General features: G+C 47.4%; 1 protein-coding gene across 5 annotated transcripts in view; it reads right to left on the bottom strand.

Moving 5' to 3' along the window:
- Positions 1 to 19,010, bottom strand: part of NUP214 (nucleoporin 214) — an 81,213-nt gene extending 62,203 nt beyond the window's left edge. Inside the window, exons 1-13 of one of the 5 annotated variants that reach the window (XM_080670888.1) lie at positions 18,840 to 19,010; positions 16,494 to 16,689; positions 14,629 to 14,780; positions 13,612 to 13,810; positions 12,889 to 12,959; positions 12,227 to 12,290; positions 11,720 to 11,823; positions 9,333 to 9,439; positions 8,125 to 8,191; positions 5,645 to 5,771; positions 4,181 to 4,342; positions 1,971 to 2,439; positions 542 to 711 (exon numbers count right to left, since the gene is read on the bottom strand). In XM_080670888.1, coding sequence (XP_080527014.1) covers positions 542 to 711; positions 1,971 to 2,439; positions 4,181 to 4,342; positions 5,645 to 5,771; positions 8,125 to 8,191; positions 9,333 to 9,439; positions 11,720 to 11,823; positions 12,227 to 12,290; positions 12,889 to 12,959; positions 13,612 to 13,810; positions 14,629 to 14,780; positions 16,494 to 16,689; positions 18,840 to 18,884 — 1,933 coding nt within the window. In that variant the 5' untranslated portion in view covers positions 18,885 to 19,010. Of the gene's footprint in view, positions 1 to 541; positions 712 to 1,970; positions 2,440 to 4,180; positions 4,343 to 5,644; positions 5,772 to 8,124; positions 8,192 to 9,332; positions 9,440 to 11,719; positions 11,824 to 12,226; positions 12,291 to 12,888; positions 12,960 to 13,611; positions 13,811 to 14,628; positions 14,781 to 14,881; positions 14,950 to 16,493; positions 16,690 to 18,839 lie in introns of those variants that run through there. The other 4 variants (XM_080670891.1, XM_080670889.1, XM_080670890.1 and 1 more) reach the window with 4 other exon arrangements.
- Between the last annotated feature and the right edge of the window lie 22 nt (positions 19,011 to 19,032).

Genomic DNA, 19,032 nt, shown 5'->3' with positions numbered 1-19,032 from the left:
TTAGCAGGTGTTGAATTTTGGTGAAGGTTATAGTATTCCTTATATAATTTTTGCTACGTCTGCAGGTTTGATAGGAAAAAAACGGTAATTTGCTCATGGAGTTTCATAATGCACTTCAATTCAACCTGGCTATAATTATTTCCACTATGATCTTTATTTAATAAATCTGCTTACAGTAGGGCTGAGTGTGAAAATTCAAGACAGCCACTAGAAGCAATAGTGTGACAGCCACCACGGCTTAAAGAATTGTTCTGTTCTGGCCCTTCACAGGGGGCAGGCTCCCAGGGAAGATCAAGGCTGGACCACAACTCGCATCATCAAGTGTCAAGTGCGCGGGAGGAATGTCAGAGAAGGCGTGACAGCCCTGAGGCCACTGCGCACCCTCCCAGCGCAGAGAGCAGAGTGAGCGCCACGTCAGTGTGAGATACAGGAGGCATGTAAAAACAACCAAGTCCAACTACCTTAGCGGGGCTTCTTAACTACTGAGATGCTGACCTGAGAATTCAGGACTGAGCTCTAAAGCAGTGTATTCAAACCCTACCTGATGCTGAGGGGGAGGCCGAGGACTTGGCTGACACGGAGCCGGATGATGCTGAGAGGGGCGTTGGGTGGCTGAGAGGTCCGGAAGAAGCTGGCTTGGAGGCGGAGAAGGGCAGCATCGGGGGTGTGCTCGGTGAGCTGTTAGGAGCAGAGGCAGCCACGGCAGTGAACCTGAGAACAGCAGCCCGAACGCATCAGAATAGCCTGCTGAAGACTCTTCCACGCTGCTCATGAGCAGTCATCAAAGGAGAACCTACTATCCATACCTTTTAGCCTTCGAGAAATGTAAACGTTTAGCCACTTTTTATAAAGGTGAAAGCTGCAGAAACACTGATCTTCTGCTTATTTAGGAATGAGTTAGTCAATAAAAATATCAAATAAATACTTAACAGGAAAACGAAACTAAGTCTATCATGATATGAAATATTTTCTATTCTATCAAGCTGAGTAGAGCAAAAGGGTGGGGCTCAATTATGCTTAGGAGAGCTCAGTACCCTCTTTTCCCAACAACATTACTGAGAACTCGTTGTGGGTGATCACAGCCTCTGAGGAGTGGAGGAGGAAGAGGGGAGCAGGTCACCGTCTTTGGGATGTTCAGTCTCGGGAATGTCAGGAAGTTTCACCTCAAGAGCAAACGTCTGTAAACAATCTAACATCCAGCATTAGATGGTTGGGACAATAAATTAAAATGCCATCAGCAATGACAATGGTGGCAGCAGAAACAACAGCGGTAACACCTCCTCCACAGCCACTAGAGTCCAGATGAGAGTGGGAGTGCTGGCAGTGTGCACACCAGACGGCTGTCTTGGGAAGGGCTACGAGGTCTAAGGAATCACTTCCTCCAAGAGGCTTACAGTCTATCGGGAGAACACCACAGGCAGATAAAGAAGCACAGAGTGCGATGAGTGAGCTGGTAGATCCAGATCTGGAGGGAACTGGGATACCGAGTTACGAAGTGTGGGCTGTACTCGGAGAGCAATGAGAAGCCACAGGGCTGCCAAGCAGGAGTCACTGTACCCGATGGGCATACAGTTTCACCCGGTCACCAGTGGCCACATAGAAAACAGTGCAGAGTCAAGGGTGGACAAGAGATTCACTTCCGCTGCAGAATATATACTTTGTATGGCTACATTTTTTAAATAAGGGGTATCTCCTACATTTGAAACCTGAAGAAGCAAGAAAGTATTTAAATATAAGCCTCTAATAATAATAAAAAATATCTAAGAGACCCTCTGGACACAAATGAAACGCAAACCTTTTGTTGTTTGGATTTTTGCCATTTGCTAGTATTACTTTTGAAAAAAAGAAAAACAGACAAGAAACCCCATGGGAAATCAGAGTAACTGCACTCGCAGCAGCAGCTGTTTTCGGTGAATAACATGGGCACTTCCACCCACCCTGCGGAAAAATCAAACTCAAGTGCCACTCACTTGTCGCCGAGGTTGAGCTTGACAGCAGAGGCCGAGGGTGGGAAGGAGGGCTTCAATCCAATGCCGGGAGTGGCCGCACTTGGCATTGGTGTGCTCTCCAAGGCAGGCTTAAAACCCGAGGATCCAAAGGAGAACGAAGCAGCTGCGGGTGCCATGGGAGAGGCCGCGGGGGTGGGTGCCAGGGGGGCTTGAGGAGGCGCGAATGAAAAGGTGGCTGCACCGGAGCCCACTGCTGCTTTGGAAGCGTCAGAACCACTGGGGTACGGAGGGGGCTCCCCAGCAACAGACGCAGATGATTTCAAGGAGGAAGAACCAAAGGAGAACACGGCAGAGGCCCCCGCAGCAGAGGGCAGAGAGAAGGCGGCGGCGGGAGCAGCCGGCAGGGAAGGTGGAACGGAGGCAGGAGCTGCAGCTGCTGAAGCCTCGGGTTTCTGCGGGACTGGCGAGGTGGGGGTCGTGGGAATACTTCCTGCAGTGAAGAGATGGGGGAGAGGAAGGGACGAGTTAGCACGGTAACGGCAGAGGGCCACGTGACAGAAGGCCAGCGGAAAGGGTTTGTGGCAGAAGAAAGCCAGAAATAAGGTCCTGCTGCATGAAGGAGAAAGAAACACAGCAGATGGAGGTGCTGGTTCACGCTCCATAGAAGATTACAGAGCTTCGAAGGAAAAGGAAACGGGGAAAGACGTTAGACTAACAGCACTTCATGGATGCCCAGCTGAGTAATACAGAAAAAGTCCACTTCTCAATGTGAAAAGCAGGTCATCCTGCGACATTTCATCCCAATCAGGAAAGCTTATAATTCAGATCTCTACCTGTAAGTCACTGAAAGCAAGTTCAGGTGAATAAAAACACACACAAAAGCACAAATACACTGTATCTCACACAAAGGAGGCAAAAATGAGTTTAGTCTCTGAGAGGTTAACTTAATAAATTCAGAAATGACAAAAAGGCCCGGCTGGTGTTGCTCAGTGGTTGAGCATCAACCCATGAACCAGGAGGTCATGGTTTATTCCGTCGGGGCACGTGCCTGGGTTGCAGGCTCGATCCCCAGTAGAAGGTGTGCAGGAGGCAACTAATCAATAATTCTCTCTCATCATTGATGATTCTATTCCTCCCTCCCTCTCTGAAATCAATAAAAATATTTTTAAAAAAAGAACCACAGCCCTAACAGGTTTGGCTCAGTGGATAGAGCGTTGGCCTGCGGACTGAAGGGTCCCAGGTTCGATTCCGGTCAAGGGCATGTAACTTGCTTGTGGGCACATCCCCAGTAGGAGGTGTGCAAGAGGCAGCTGATCGATGTTTCTCTCTCATCGATGTTTCTGACTATCTATCCTTCTTCCTTCCTCTCTGTAAAAAATCAATAAAATATATTTACTACACTTGATCTTAGCCAAAAGGCCGAGAAGCGATGAATAAAATATATTTTAAAAAAAAAAAAAGAAGTGATACCACTGCACTGTGAAAAATTTGAAATACAAATGAGCCTTTATGTGTGTGCATTTATGCTCATGAAGAATATGTACCAAATGCTGACTGTGGCTACTGCTTGATGATGGGCTCTTATGTTATCCTGCTTCTATATTTTCTAATTTTTCTCCAATGAACATGTATCACTTAAGTAGGATTTTTAAAGAGGAAAAAAACAAACCTGAAGAAAATGAAATATAAACAAAAGAAAATAAAATGCCCATGTTCCCACCACCAGAAATAACCACTATTTTTATTTTAAAGATCAATCTTTTAAGTATTTTTATACACATATTTTGCTCATAAAAAAGGAGTCATACAGTATATAGTGCTTTTTATGATATATTCCACTAACTCTTTCCTTGTCCATACATATCATTCTCCATAGTTACAAGGCACTCAGTGTATGAATGCACGTCATTTACTTAAGCAATCTCTCTTGATTAAACCTGCCCTTGGGATTCTGACCGGATACTGTACAGTCCTACAACAGGGTATGGTTGGTAAGCTACCTGATGGGGCCCATCTGGCCGAGCTTCATTTTCCTCTAAAGTGAAGAACAGGTTGGCGAATACAGCTCGTGAGTGAGGGAAGGCAAGTGTGTGCATGTTTATTCTAAGAAAAAATGAGTCCCCGGCGCAGTAAGCATGACTGTCCCGAGATAACTATATTCTCACATACTTCCCTCCTTGGGAAGAGCCCTATGGCCCACGGCACCCCTTTCTGGCAAAGGGGAGACATACCTGACGACCTGGGCTGGCGCTCTCCCTCCAATGGGAGCGGCTCTGGTGTCTTGATGAGGGACCTCACCCCGGGATTCTGGTTGATCATGTAAAATGGACAGAGCACACCATCTGTCGAGAGTAACAGAAGAACCGGAGCCGGCGGAAGAGTCTTCTCATCAGCTGTGAAAAAGAGAACGGAAGTGAAGAAAGAGGGAAGGACTGCCTGAGCCAGAAGGGCTGACTGTCCACAGCTCCAGGCAGCTCCCTCGGTCCAAGTCCAAACAGCTGTCTCCCAATCACCCTCCCCAGAGCCGCTGTCTTGGTCAGATGGACACCGTCTGCCAGGCCTGCGTGGAGGCGTCTCATCGATGGCCACCGTCCGCTAGGCCCGCATGGAGGCCCAGCCGTCCGGGAGCAGCCTGGACTCTCCTAAAGCTCCCTGGATTTTCCCAAGGGCCTCAGTGTTGGGAGGTAGGGCCAGCGCTCCCCTGACCAACACAGGAGTCTCCAGGAAGTGGCTGGCTGGGTAGAAAAATGAGAGTAGACTCTTTAGAAAACACAGAGTAGGCACAAAGGCGAGTCAAACTATACTCACTCACAGCTGAATCACAAGCACGGGTTTTGTCAAGTAAGACTTCGAGAGAATTGGAGTAAAAGAGCTAATCACGCCCTAACCGGTTTGGCTCAGTGGATAGAGCGTCGGCCTGAGGACTCAAGGGTCCCAGGTTCGATTCCGGTCAAGGGCATGTACCTTGGTTGCAGGCATATCCCCAGTGGGGAATATGCAGGAGGCAGCTGATCGATGTTTCTCTCTCATCGATGTTTCTAACTCTCTATCCCTCTCCCTTCCTCTCTGTAAAAAAATCAATAAAATATATATATATATATATATATAAAAAAAAAAAAAAAAAAAAAGCTAATCACACCAATAACCTGACCCAGGAAAGGATGAGGAACATCGTGGTGCCCGACGGGGACCCTCCCTAACTGAAGCACCAAAGAATATGGCTTTGCTGCACTTGCACGGTCCACGGGACTGCAGCTCTGCCCAGCTCCAGCTGGGAGCAGCTCCACGCAGAGCACACACTCAGGCCCAGTTCAGAGGCCACGCGCCTGAGGTCTCCATTTTCCAATCTGTGCCTTCAAACCAAGTGCTGCTACACAGAACCGGCCTAGGGCACTGCTCCCTGGGAGGGTCACTGGAATGGGCAGAGAAACAAAACTGAAACCCCTGGGTGTACTAGACTTCCACCATGTTCTGAAGCTTAAAGACACAGGCAGATGCGAGTGCGTCTGGCCTCGGTCTCTCCCATAAGTGTCCATGACATAAGTGTTCAGTGCTGTCACATGTGCTTCAGGGAGCAATGTGCTACCAGTTCACGGTGCCCAGCAGAGTAGATTCCGCCTGGAACATGGAGAACTGGACTTAAATGTTAACCAGTGTTAGAAATGATGTGCTGAGCGACATCAGGCTACACTTACTGATGGCAATTTCCACCTGGTTAGTATAGTCTATGGCCACTCCCATGGGCAAGGAGTCATCATTCTTGTCTGTCACAGGCAGTTCAGCTCGACTAGAATCCTCTAGGAGCCACGATTCCCAATTAACCTGAAAAAGAGAAGCAGAGAAAATCTGAAAAAGAGAATCAGAGCTCTGTGCTGGCTCCTCCCAGCACTGTGCAGACATCAGAGAAAGGACACCTTGCTTGCGTAGACTTAGGTGTGGACCGAGACTGAAATCTGGGGAGAGAGTCTAATAGTCATGACTATCCCATGAAGCAAGAGGTTAATTTTCCAAATCAACCCTTCCCCCTGCTTCTGGGGCACAGAGACCCCACCTGTGCATAAATAGTGCCCACTGCCCACCCAGCCAGCGGAACCCTGAGCTTGCTGGGTAAACCCAACTGCTGCACCCAGCCAGGCACGCCTGCTCCCGGAGCCTGGGACGGCGACCAGGAGCCCCGCCGACCCTCCTGCAGCCTGGCGTAGGAAGACTATACAGCTGGGCAGGTGCTGTGCTCACTGGCCCACAGACAAGGTAACCTTAGTTCTCGTCTTCCCAGTTCCGGTGTGAGTGCCCCACATGGGTCCATCCTCCTGCCTCTGAGAAACCACTAATACTTTCCAGACACTCCCCCCTTCCTTAAGTTTGCTTGAGTGGGCTCTGCTCCTTCCAACAAATGATTTCTGACTTTTAAAAATCACTAACGTTTTGTCTGACTTTCAGCATTGACCAAAACTGGCAACACGGATCAAAGGGAACAGTGTTCAGTGAGTAACCGAGAAAAACAAGAAGCTGTCCAGGCAAGGGAATATCATCACGTTCCACGACTTCGCCGCGGCGTGAATAACACTCGCATTCATAATAATGTAAACAAAACTGGCTTCAACTTTGAAAAGCAGTCTGCAGACAAAATGAAGACCTAATCGTACAGGCCACAAAGCACAGTGACAGCGCGGTCCTATGAAAGACACACGGTAACAACCGGAAGCTGGGGTAGGGAAGGGGAGCTCGAGGCAAGGGTGGGGCTGCTGGGACACTCCTCTCACAAGTGGAAGATCAGGAGGTACAGTGTGTGGCGGCAGCATCAGAAATGAGGGAAAAATGCAGGTGACAAAGGTAATCAATAGAAGAAGCTAAAATGGTGCTGTAACCCACTGAGAGGAAGAAGGGGGGATCTGAAAGTTGTATGTGAGCTAAATCCTCATCTGCCTTAACAGCCAGTAAGGTCTAAAACTAATCATGAATAACTCGTGAGAAAGCAAGTCGTTACTTAGGAATAAGGAGGTAATCATTAGAAGGAAAAACTCACAGGTTAAAAATGGTCCCCTCTAGCCCTAGCTGGTTTGGCTCAGTGGATAGAGTGTCAGCCTGCGGACTAAAGGTTCCCAGGTTCGATTCCAGCCAAGGGCACATGCCTGGGTTGCAGGCTTTATCCCCAGTGGGGGATGTGCAGGAGGCAGCCAATCAATGATTCTCTCTCATCATTGATGTTTCTATCTCTCCCTCTCCCTTTCTCTCTGAAATCAATAAAGATATATTTAAAAAAAAAAAATGGTCCCCTCTTAGACAAAACTGGACCCAGATGGGGAGAGGCAGGGGCGATTTTTTCATTTATAAGCCCTGCTCCATGTACATAAATTATTTTGATAAAAAGCAAAGAAAATAGTGTATTTTTAATGTGTGAATACATAAAATATTTGTCTATCAGGAAATCATTATTGAAGTCAATCCAAGAGTAAACTGGACTGCTGAACTCTGACCTATGACCCCAAAGTGGCCCACCTTGACGCTCTGACAACCATGCACTTACAGCGAGAGCCCTGCCACCCAGTGACGGACAGATGCTGGCTGCATGGTGGAAGAGCCGGAAGCATGTGCGTGTGCGTTCACAAAACATTTTAAAGCTCAAGGCAGCGTTTGAAAAAGAGTTTCCCTTTCATCACGTCTCCTCCGTGGTGCCTCTTCATCAGCTACCACCAGCCCAGCTCCTGCCCGCCAGGAGGAAGGTGGTTTCTCCCGGGCACAGGCATTCTCAGCTTTTGGGTGAGTGACATTCTGGTAGGACCCGCATGTTCCTCCTGCTTTACCAAGGATGGGTTACAGTCCATTGAAGAGAAGGGGCAGGTTCAAGTGACAGGAAGGAAGGAACGCTGGTAAAACAGAACAAGGCAGGAGAACCCTCCCACACACCAGGTACTCCTGCTGGAGGCTGATTATATAGGACGTTGGACCCACACACCACGGATGGATCCTAGGAGAACAGAGCGCTTTCTATGACACCAAAGAACGAATTCTGACGCCTGTGTTTGTCCAGTGCAATACCCAAGGGCACTTTGTCATTTAAAGGGATGCTCATGAAAAGGGCTGTGCCCTCATCTAATTCTTACCCGCATCATTAATTCCCTCCAACACCTTTCTCAGAAGTTCCCCCCAGAAGTGACAAACGAGAGGAATTTACCTGGTCGCTCTGTCGGGCAAGGATGCTAACTTCTGTGGAAGCCGCAGATGCCGCCAGCACTAAATCCCTTCAGAGAACAAAACCAGAAGACCGTGACATTAAAACACACAGCGATTCGCCCTGACCGTTTGGCTCAGTGGATAGAGCGTCAGCCTGCAGACTGAAGGGTCCCAGGTTCGATTCCGGTCAAGGGCATGTACCTTGGTTGCGGGCACATCCCCAGTGGGGGGTGTGCAAGAGGCAGCTGATCGATGTTTCTCTCTCATCGATGTTTCTAACTCTCTGTCCCTCTCCCTTCCTCTCTGTAAAAAAATCAATAAAATATATTTAAAAAATAAAAAATAAAACAAAACACAGAGCGATTCTCGCCCAACCTGAGCCCGTGGACACATCAATGAGGATCGTCTGGAGGTGTCGAGAAGGAAAGCACATTTTCTATGGTTGAAGAAAGGTGAGATTCTCAGGTGTAAATCTTAACTCTTAGCTCACAGGACAAATCCCTAGACACTTGGTCAACTACCTACTGACCTAAGACAAGGGAGGGCCAGGCAGAATCTAGTCGGAATCCCCAGTGAGCACACAGTCCTCCAGACGGAGCAATCCGGGTAGAGGAACGGGCGCCTGGCTTCAAGCCCTCTCTCCAAGGGCGCTCCCGGAGGCCAGCTTGTCTTTCTTCCTTTCTTTGTTAATTCTCACCTGAGTATATTTTCCCCACCGATTTTTAGAGAGAGTAGGAAAGGGGGTGGGGAGAGGAACATCGATGTGAGAGAGAGAAACATCGATCGGTTGCCTCCTGCACGGGCCCCAAACGGGGCAAAGATTGAACCTGCAACCCAGACACATGGCCTTGACTGGGTATTGAACCTGAGACTCTTCGGTGCGCTGGCTGGCACTATCCACTGAGCAACACTGGCCTGGGTTCAAGGGTAACTTTTAATATGCACCTTGAATATCAATATTTTCACAAACTGTCACTGGGCTGTTAAGAAAAGGGGCTTTTTAAGATTAGCACATATCTGAGCTAAAGAATTCAAGGCTGGGAAACTAGAGGAGTAGCCGGAAAGGCATTAACTAGCATCGGCTGCAAGTACGTTCCTGGCCCCTCAGCCTCTGCTTTCCTCTTACACAAACACCTGCAGAAGTGCCTCGGTGAGAGCTGGGGGGGGGGGGGGGGGGCGGGGGGAAGAGCTTCCTGGCCGGCGGCTCACCATTCCTCCACGTGACTGAGGTAGTAGTGGTGCTGCCTCTCGGTGCAGCAGCCGTAGCAGGGCTCCATGAAGTTCACGAACACCTCTGGGTGCTTTTCATCTTTTTTCTACAACAAACAGAATGAGGACAAATCTCAGGTGCGACTTTCCCTTAGTCCTTCACAGTGAATGGCTCTCAACTGAGAAAACCATTTAAGTTTTATGAGAAAATTTGCTCAAACACCTATGTCCAAATGTACAGACACGACATAAAGGCAGCACCGTGTAATAGAAGGAACAGGAGTGATGGCCGCCAACCTAACTGAACTCAAACTGCCTGTCACTTTCTGGCTGGTGGACGGACATGGACAGAGTACTCAACCTCTGATTCTCAGTCTTCTCACACATATAACATATCTACTAAACGACATCAAAGGTTGTTGTAAATGTGAAACAAAATGATACATAGAAAATTTAGTCCCGTACAAAGAAAGATGGCCCTCAATAAGTACATGCTAGTGTTAATATTATCGCCGGAAATAGAAATCTTAATGATATCTTGAAATAAGGAATACATTTAATACATTCATGAGTTGCATAATGACATTTCAAACAACAGACGACACGTTACGATGGTGGTCCCATAAGATTACACTAAAGCTGAAAAATTCCTACCGGCCAGTGACACTGTAGCCAGAACACCTTAGCCATCATAATGGTAACACAAATACTTACCACTGTGTCACGGCTGCCTACAGTGTGCAGTACAATGACATGCTAAACAGGTTTGTAACCTAGGAGCTGTAGGGGTACAGAATCTGCCCCCCACAAATGTCTACTTGGCATAAGGGTTATTCTCCCTCCCCTACAGAGCAACGGGCTGTACCATACAGCGAGGCGTGCAGTAGGTAGACCACTGGGTTTGTGCAAGTGCAGACTCTATGATGATGTCGCACGACGCAGTGCTCAGAACACAGACCTGCAGTTAGGTGAGGTGTAACCGTAAACGTATTTTAGAAACTCAACTGTATCAGGAACCCAAGTTCAAAACAGAGTTACATAAATCTGTTGAAAGCCAAATCACATTTCAAGTGACATAAAAATTTGCCTGCAATTTACTACTAAGTTAAAGCAAGATTGTCAAACAGAATGAAAGTGTAACTCTCCCTTTTATTGCATTTAGACATTTATTTCTGAGTTTTCAAGTGTTTTTCTGGACTTTTAAAGCAAGTATGATTTGGAAATGTAAGTCCAGCCTCATTAGTCTTTGTTTCAATGCTACTGCAATTTAGTAAGACTGTGTAGATACTAGCGTTCTTTTCTTTCTTCAACATGACTCCCTCCCTCACTTCACTTGGTTCCCTGCTCCAACAGCCCCTCGCCGCAGAGGCCCTCCTTGACCACCCCATCTCGCTGCACCAGGCCATCGCTGGCCTCTTCACTTGCCTGCTTTATTTCCTCCATCCCCTTATCCTTCCCCGATGCCATGCTTATCTTTGGACTGGCACCTTCACTAGAATGTCAGATCCACAAGAGCAAGGACGCTGTATTCTCAGCTTTAAAGCTCCGCCCAGCACACGGCAGGCACTGGATCAAGGCTGATGAATAAATAAGTGAAAGCATTTTCAAAGCCAGGCTATTTTCTTGCTCTTCTGAAATGTCTTATCAAGTTAACATCTACTGAGACTCAGTTTACAGCTTAAACAAAAGCAAGTTTTACCGTCTTTTTCACAGTATGATCACAATAGTGCGTGCCCGAAGCAGAAACCATACTGTGGCTGCAGAACCAGCTCAGAACGGTCCTGTCCTGTTTCTGACAAGACACTGAGTCGCCTTTCAGAGAAGACAGGCCGACACTGCAAGTCACGCAGCCCAAACAGTGCGGAGGGAACACCCCTCGGCTGCACCTGGAACCAAAGTACTCCCTCCTCAAGGAACCGAAGGACCGGGACTTGAACCTGACCTTGGAGACCGGAGCCCTTCCAGAAGCGAGGACCCGGTGCTGAAGCCCCTATCATGTCACACCGTAAACGGCCAAGTTCCCTGGGCCTCCAGTCAGAACCCACACAGCCAGCACTTCTGCTCCCCCTAACGCTACCCCTCAACCTTTGCCTTTAAAAATCCTTCATTAAAAGCCATCAGGGAGTTCAGGTTTTAAGCGATAGCTTCCCATTCTCCTTGCAGGCAAATAAAACGGCTTTAGTTTCTCCACTGGAAACCTCCATGTTCATTCAGTATTTGGCTTTGCTGCGCTTCGGGGGAGCTGATCCTCATTCAGATCAGTAACATAACTTTGGTCCCCAGGCCAATGGAATAAAAGAAATAAAAGAAAACCGAAGCCTGAGCCTCAAACTTTATTACCAGACTCCTATAACTCTCAAAGGACAGACAGCCTTTCACATACGCACCGGGAGCAGAGCCATCACCACATCCGGAGACGTCTCCAGGGCCCCATCCGCAGCGGCATACACTATTGTGAAGACGTAGGTCCCAATCCACAGCACATCTAGAACTGAGACACACACTCCAATAAAGCTCCTTGTGTGAGAAGCTCTGTATGTTACCAAGTTACATCTTACGGATAAAAAAATCCAAAACTCCTATAGCTTTAAGGTCTAGATTTCATTGACCGGGAGCCCAATTTCATCCCAAAGTGGGACTTTTTTCCCCTGGTGGATTACACCAGGGAAAATGGTGAACAATTCTAATGTGAAAAATCAGGATCCATTTAAGCCATCTACCATGAGACACAGGTGTCCACCCGATTACTGCCACCGACTGACAGGAGGAGCGTGTTCGGAGAGGAGGCACCAACGCTCTCCTGAGTAGGCATGTAGTACAGCACGTGAGTTAAATGTCTGGAGTGCAGACAGCACCTTATTGAAGGTCAGCCCCCCAAAAAGCAGATGAGTTACCTCTGACAGGATGATCTGACTCATAAAATGGAGGACAAGGAATGACTTTTTTTTCCTGCAAAGTCTGAAAGAGATTTGAAAAAAGTAAGTGTCAAATGAAATAATCCCCAGACCAACAATGGTGAGCATTAGCTCAGAAAACCCACAGGGACAGGATGAGGCAGTGCACATGCGACGACACGGCATCTGTCTTTGTTGCCTGCAGTTAGAGAAACGGAGCCTTTCAGGTGGACTCAGCTAGAAGACAACACTTGCTTTAACCCCAAGGGCTCCTGCATTACAGCTACAGCCTCTCACCAGCTCCTCCCCGGCAGCTGTTTTTGTGGAGTGAATTGGGATATAAAGTTGGGGGACTTGGTGTAAATATGTCTACATTTTATTTAAAAAGCAGAACAAAAGTAATGCACGCACATGTAGACTATCTATATGAGCATCCGGGAAAGTCCTATGACTAGGCAGAAGAAAGGGTGCCCTGGAAGATGGACCATGGATGGGAGGGAAGGGACACTCCACTCTTCCCTGCATTCACTTGTGTACTGAGGACTCTGCTGCCATGAGCATAAGTAACATTTCAATTGAAAAAACACCAGATACCCCAAACCACCCTCCAACCAGGAGGTCGCTTCCGTAAGAACCGTTTGGAAATCCAAGGCAAGACTCACAGGGAGGTACTGGACCACAGTTCCGTTCTGTTTGCCCACTGCCAGCTGCTTTCCTTTGGGGCTCCAGCACACTGAGCAAAGAAGAGAATGCCACCAGTTAAAACGAAGAAAACACAGCGAACCAGCGAGGTCCGTACCAAACAGCGACATAATCACTAGCTCTTGTTCTCAGTCCACGGAAGACTGTAGGACCAGCCTTACTCGGCAAAGTAAGAAAAAGAAAAATCACTATGACGATACAATTATGATTTATCACTGGGCCACGGAATCGACTGATAAGAATGCTTTTTCAATGGAGTACTGGCCAGAAAGCTGGAAAGTACACAAAACGGCAGTCTTTAGATAAGACAAGGGACCAGAGGTTTCCGAATATCAATAAATGGTTGTCTTGCTCCTATTTGATATTTCTGATGCTTTCCCCTGAAAGGTACAAATGATATTCATAGTACAACTATTTCAGATGCAGAAACAATTGCTCTCAAAAACACAGTTCTAAACCAGCTGTACCAAAACATTTCCTTCTCCAGAAAACCCAAGCACATTCCAGTGAAATCAGGGCTGCTGTTTGGCTTCAAGGAGATTAATTGTGGAAATAAAGAACACTGTCTCCACTTCTACCAAATAACAACAAATATAACAAAAGACGCATTTGCTTTTAATCCCAGCAATTAACTTTTAGACATCAGCACTGCTGTATGTTAGAGGGAAGCCTTCATCACCCACCAGACGTTACTGCGACCGAGGACGGAAGTGTCGCGCACACTTTCACTGTCTCTGTGACTTGTAGGACAGCGATGCTGCCATCGGCCAGACACACTGCCACCATGGAGGGCACAGTGGGGTTCCACTTCATGTCGATCACCATGCCTCCTGCATCTTTCAAAAGCTTATGGTAGGCAAATGGGCGTTTCTGCTGCTTGGCCTTTTAAAACAAAAGCCCAGAGCGAAAATAAATTAATAAATGCACGGATGAAGATTTTTGAACATGTAAGTTTTCTCAAATTACAGTTTGCTTTTCTCAATGAACATGAAAAAGAATTAGCTCTACACAACAACCGCTTTGTTACCATGTCAACACAACGTTGCAAAGGGCAATGAATTATTCTAGCACACTGGAGGGACCCCCAGCAGGGAATACACGAATGCACAATCATTGAAAAACAGCAGACACTAGATTGAAAGCTGGGCTCTGCTTCTTAACAGCACTGGGCCCTTGGACAGTTCCTTAAACTCTCTGGGCTGTTTCTCCGTCGATGAAATGAAGGCCACAGTGCCTACTGTGTCCGGCCCTGGGAGCCTGAACAAGGACAAGGCGCGTAAAGCACTCGGACGGCCCTGGCAGTCCGCACAAGCACTCCGTCCGCTGACTGCCAGCGTTACTAAAGCGCGGGAGTGGAGAACACTGCCTTAGGAGGCCAGAGGCCCAGCAGGTTCACTTCCGACATTACCCATTAACTCTGTGGCCTTGGGCAAGTCACCCAGAGCTCCTAAAGCCCCCTAGGCTTTCGCTGCCTCCGATGTAAATAAAACAGGAAATAATTCGGGGCAGGTGCTATTATGAAATAATTTCTTGAAGTCCTTTCTACTTCAAACATCTATGGTTCTATAATGAAGGACTTTTTAAAAAATCCGTATTTAAACTAGAAAAGACTTCAAGGGTCCACCAAGAACCTCTAGGCTATGGTTCAATACCAGGAAACCTTGGGTCCCGTTTGACGCTGGAGTCTGCCCGTAGCTTACCTCATTTGAGAATGTGCGAACATCAAAAAAAGCGATAATGGAACCGTATTCACTGGACATCATGCACGCAGAGAGTGTGAGGTTATCACAGCTCAGGGCCAGGTGATGTATGGGGAATTTCATAGGAACTAGCAAGCCTTGAACTTTATCAACTATAAAAACATAAAGAAAGACAAAGCAGGAAATGGAATGTTCATAAACCCATGCACATGCCCTGGTGTCTAGTCATGCAGATAAATCTCAGCTTTCTTACAGATTTGTAATGATGCATGAAGTATTCCAGGAATTCTTCTTTATACGACCTGGGGAAATGAACTGTGGCTGTCACCCTTGTTGAAAACAGTGTTCTCAAATTGGGTTCCTGGACCCTATTCTACCATGCCGGGGGGGGAGGGGTGTGCCCCCACACTAACAAACCATTCTCAGGTGTCTGGAATTCACCTCAATTCTGACATCACCTACCCAGAAACAGTATCAGATTCCAGGGTAAGAGTTCAGTCCTACAAGACTGTCCCCCCTCTACACACACTTCAAGCCTAGCCACAAGCCCAGTGTCTCTGTGCTTCTGCCCAGCTGGCTACAAAGTGAAGGCTTCAACAACCCTCCAACTCAGAATGCCAACTGCGAGTCCAGGTTGCTACCTGCACTGCTAACCGACTGGCTGTAAACCAGAGGTCTCAAAACCTCTTCTGTGGGCTCAAATAATTTGCTAAAACCGTTCAAAGAACTCAGAGAAATACTGTATGTTATTGACCGGATCAGGGGCCTATTACAAAAGGATGTAACTCAGAACGGCCAGATGGGAGGCTACATGGGGCAAGGTCTGTGGGAAGGTGCGGAGCTCCACGCCCTCCCAGGCTTGCAGCTCTCCCTGCATCTCCACATGGTCACCAGCTCAGAAACTCTCCAAACCACCCTCCTGGGTTTTTACGAGGGTTTCACGACATCGGCAGGAGATCAAATCATTGGCCGGTGGTGATTAATTCAACCTGGTCAGGGGAGGGGGTAGCGGGAGGGAGACATACCAAAAGTTCCAGTCCTCTAATCAACAAGGTTGGTTTAACTGGCAACCAACCGCCATCCTTAGGTGCTTTCCAAAATTATGTCACTAACATAACAAACCTCCCCCCAAGCCCCCAACCCCCCCAACACTTAGGAAATTCCAAGAGCTGTGGGACCTGGGAGCCAGAAATTGTGGAGGAAGACCAAACATACATATATATATATATATATTTAAACTTTTAAAAAAATGTATTATTTCTTGTAAGTCACAATACTGCCCACCTGTACCCATATCTTTGCAACAACACTCTAATTCAGGGGTGGGCAAACTTTTTGACTCGAGGGCCACAATGGGTTCTTAAACTGGACCGGAGGGCCGGAACAAAAGCATGGATGGAGTGTTTGTGTGAACTCATATAAATTCAAAGTAAAGGAGCGGAGGGGAGAGTAAGAGAACCGGATAGAACAGCCGGATCCGGCCCGCGGGCCGTAGTTTGCCCACGGCTGCATTAGTACACATTCCACTTGTTTGGATGGGACTGTTGTGCCAACTAAAAAGCCATGCAGCAAAACCCTTCCCCGAGAGAGCCAGAAGCCAGGTTCAGCTGAGCAAACACAAACGCAGGCAGAATGGTAAGTTCGTCTCTCCTCTGAGCTCAGAGGAACAACTCATCAAGAGAGAAAAACAAAGGACCAAAGAGAACCAGACAGGCTTCCAACAGCTAACCTAGAACTTATCCTTGGGCTCAACCTGAGGACTAACAGCAGTTTTCATTTTAACATTAGAACGATACTTGGGAAGGAACTGTATTAGTACTTCGCTACACTCCTCCCTACTACGCAACGCAAAGCAAAGGACTTACCTATCTTATTGGGATCATCTCCAGGTTTATTTTGAATAAGAAGATTTTTAGTAGGAAAAATGTGCAACCCACTGGCTCCACCAGCGAAGACCAGGCCATACTTGTTGGACACGGCAAGTAGACTTGAGCGTTCCCTGGGCAACTCCTCAGGGGAGTCAAAGATCCTCACCTTCTTCAGGGCTCTAAACTGGAAATCCTGTTGGGAAACAGCAAAACGAGATCGCTTCAGGGAAAATGGGAAATTAAATCATGTCTGCCATAATCCAGTAGACTCAATTCCAGTAAAACAAAAATACATATTACCCCGAGGCCAAGGACTGTGTGGCTTCGTCATTTTCAAGCTTCCTGTACATATTGTGGTACTTGGCAGTGTTTATTAATATTTATTCAATGAAATAAAATTTATTACCGTTTTTTTTTGTTGATTTTAGAGAAAGGGAAAGAGAGAAACACTGATTAGTTGCCTCCTGTATGTGCCCTGATTGGTGATCAAACCCGCAACCTTTTGGTGTATGGATGATGCTCTAACCTGAGCCTGGACAGTGCCAATGAATTTTAAAAAATTCTTTCACGAAGCCTTCCTTGACTAATCCAGCTCACACTAAACTTTTCCTTTTCTGAATCTCTAGTTTATTTATCGTCTTAACCTCCACACAAGCTGGTGTCATTATCTATCATTATTTATAATCTTGTCTATTTTATTTTTAAATATATTTTATTGATTTTTTACAGAGAGGAAGGGAGAGGGAGAGAGAGAAACATCCATGAGAGAGAAAGATCAATCAGCTGCCTCCTGCACACCCCCCACTGGGGATGTGCCCTTGACCGGAATCGAACCTGGGACCTTTGAGTCCGCAGGCCGCTGCTCTATCCACTGAGCCAAACCAGTCAGGACTAATCTTGTCTATTTTATAGTAGGTATTGACTCATAACCCAGAGTAGTGCTTAATAAATTGTTAAATATGGAAAGCATCACCTAACTACACTGTCAGCTCGGATATCCAGTGCAGTACCCAACAAACATATATGGAAATAATGACCACAGAGCGATAACCAAATCCCAAGAACTGACTTACCTGGATCAAATGCTAAACCAAATTCCACCAAAAAAAAAAAAAAAAAAAAAAAAAGGACACGCATGGTCAATACCTACATGCTCAAGACCTACCATCACAAGTCCAACACCTTGTAACACAGACTATGAGGCCAGGCATGGCTTGACCCATCCACTATGGAGCCTTACCTCACAACACTGCCTCCCTGACACAAGGGCGCCATCACCTCTGCCACATCCGGCGCCCCCTCTGGCCCCCACCTAGGTCAAGTTTTCACTCCCTTCCATGTTCATGCTCCTTAGCACCTCAGGGCCTGGGAGCCTTCCCCAATCTCCTGTCAACGCCCGACTCGCCTAGTCTTCGGTGAATGCACCTATATGCATTCAAAGACAATTTTCGGTGTGCACCACTTCTTTTTCAAAAATATATTTTTATTGATTTCTTGGCAAAAAGAGTTCCATAAATTTACCAGTCACTATGTTAAGATGTATTATACTAGCAAAAGGGTTTCTTTTTCTTCTATTCTAAACTTTTAAGTTGAGGTTTTGGTGAAAAGAATGTGAATTCCCTTTTGTTTACATTCCAAACGTGTTAAGAGCCAGAGACAGCTTTTCTCAGCCTTGCGAGTTTCAAACGCCTAAAATCTCCCTGCAACTTACTCCCTCTCAGGTGTTTATAGCCATCACTGGGATCACCTGCCGCTCTCTGTAGTTTTCTGACTTTCACGTTTCCAGTACCAAAATAGTCCTTCTATTCCAACTAACTCAAGTTTTTTGTAGGGCCGGTGATGAACCCTGGCTCTGCGTTGGGCAAGCCTGGCCCACCTTACAGAAGTAGTACAGTGAGAGTGAACAGGAGAGGGTGTCAAAAAAAAAAAGTACAACCACCACCTCGATTTCAGCCTCCTTGTCAAATGTGACTTTGGGAAAGTTACTTCCCAAACTTTGATTTGCTCCTGTATGTTAACAGCTATTTCGTCCGGTGGCTGTATGATTAACTCAGGGCGTAGCACACAGTAAACGCTCAATTAAACAGCTTGTTATCACTACTCCGACCACCACCTGTAAGTAGCTAGAGTAACTCAGGTGCCTCGCACGAGACCAGGCAGGGAAGAGGAAACTGCACTAGGCAGGACCCTCATAGCGCCCCAGGACAGGCCGGTGAAAACTCTGAACGCGGCAAATATTCAAGCAGGAGGCGGGGCAGCCGGCACCCGCGCTTCGCAGTTCAGCCGGGCTCCAAGGCAACGCCGGAACTAAGGGAGGGAGGGAGGCCGTGGCCAGTATCTGACCTTCATCTCCCGCTCAGGGATCATAGCATCCATCTCGTCTCCCATCGCGCCGCCCTCAGGTGATGGAAGCAGCCGCCGCTGCCCCGCGCGGCCTTGCCCGCACAGCCCAGGCCGCTCCGAGGCCAACTTCCTACGCTCCAGGCTAGCGGCGCGCAGCGGCCTCCGCACTTCCGGCGCGCTTTGATGGCGTCAC

Source organism: Plecotus auritus (assembly GCF_963455305.1).
Source record: "Plecotus auritus genome assembly, chromosome: 5".
In the NCBI taxonomy this organism is placed as follows: Eukaryota; Metazoa; Chordata; class Mammalia; order Chiroptera; family Vespertilionidae; genus Plecotus; species Plecotus auritus.
The sequence above is the reverse complement of the archived record's forward strand: the minus strand, read 5'-3'. Positions and strand labels throughout refer to the sequence as shown.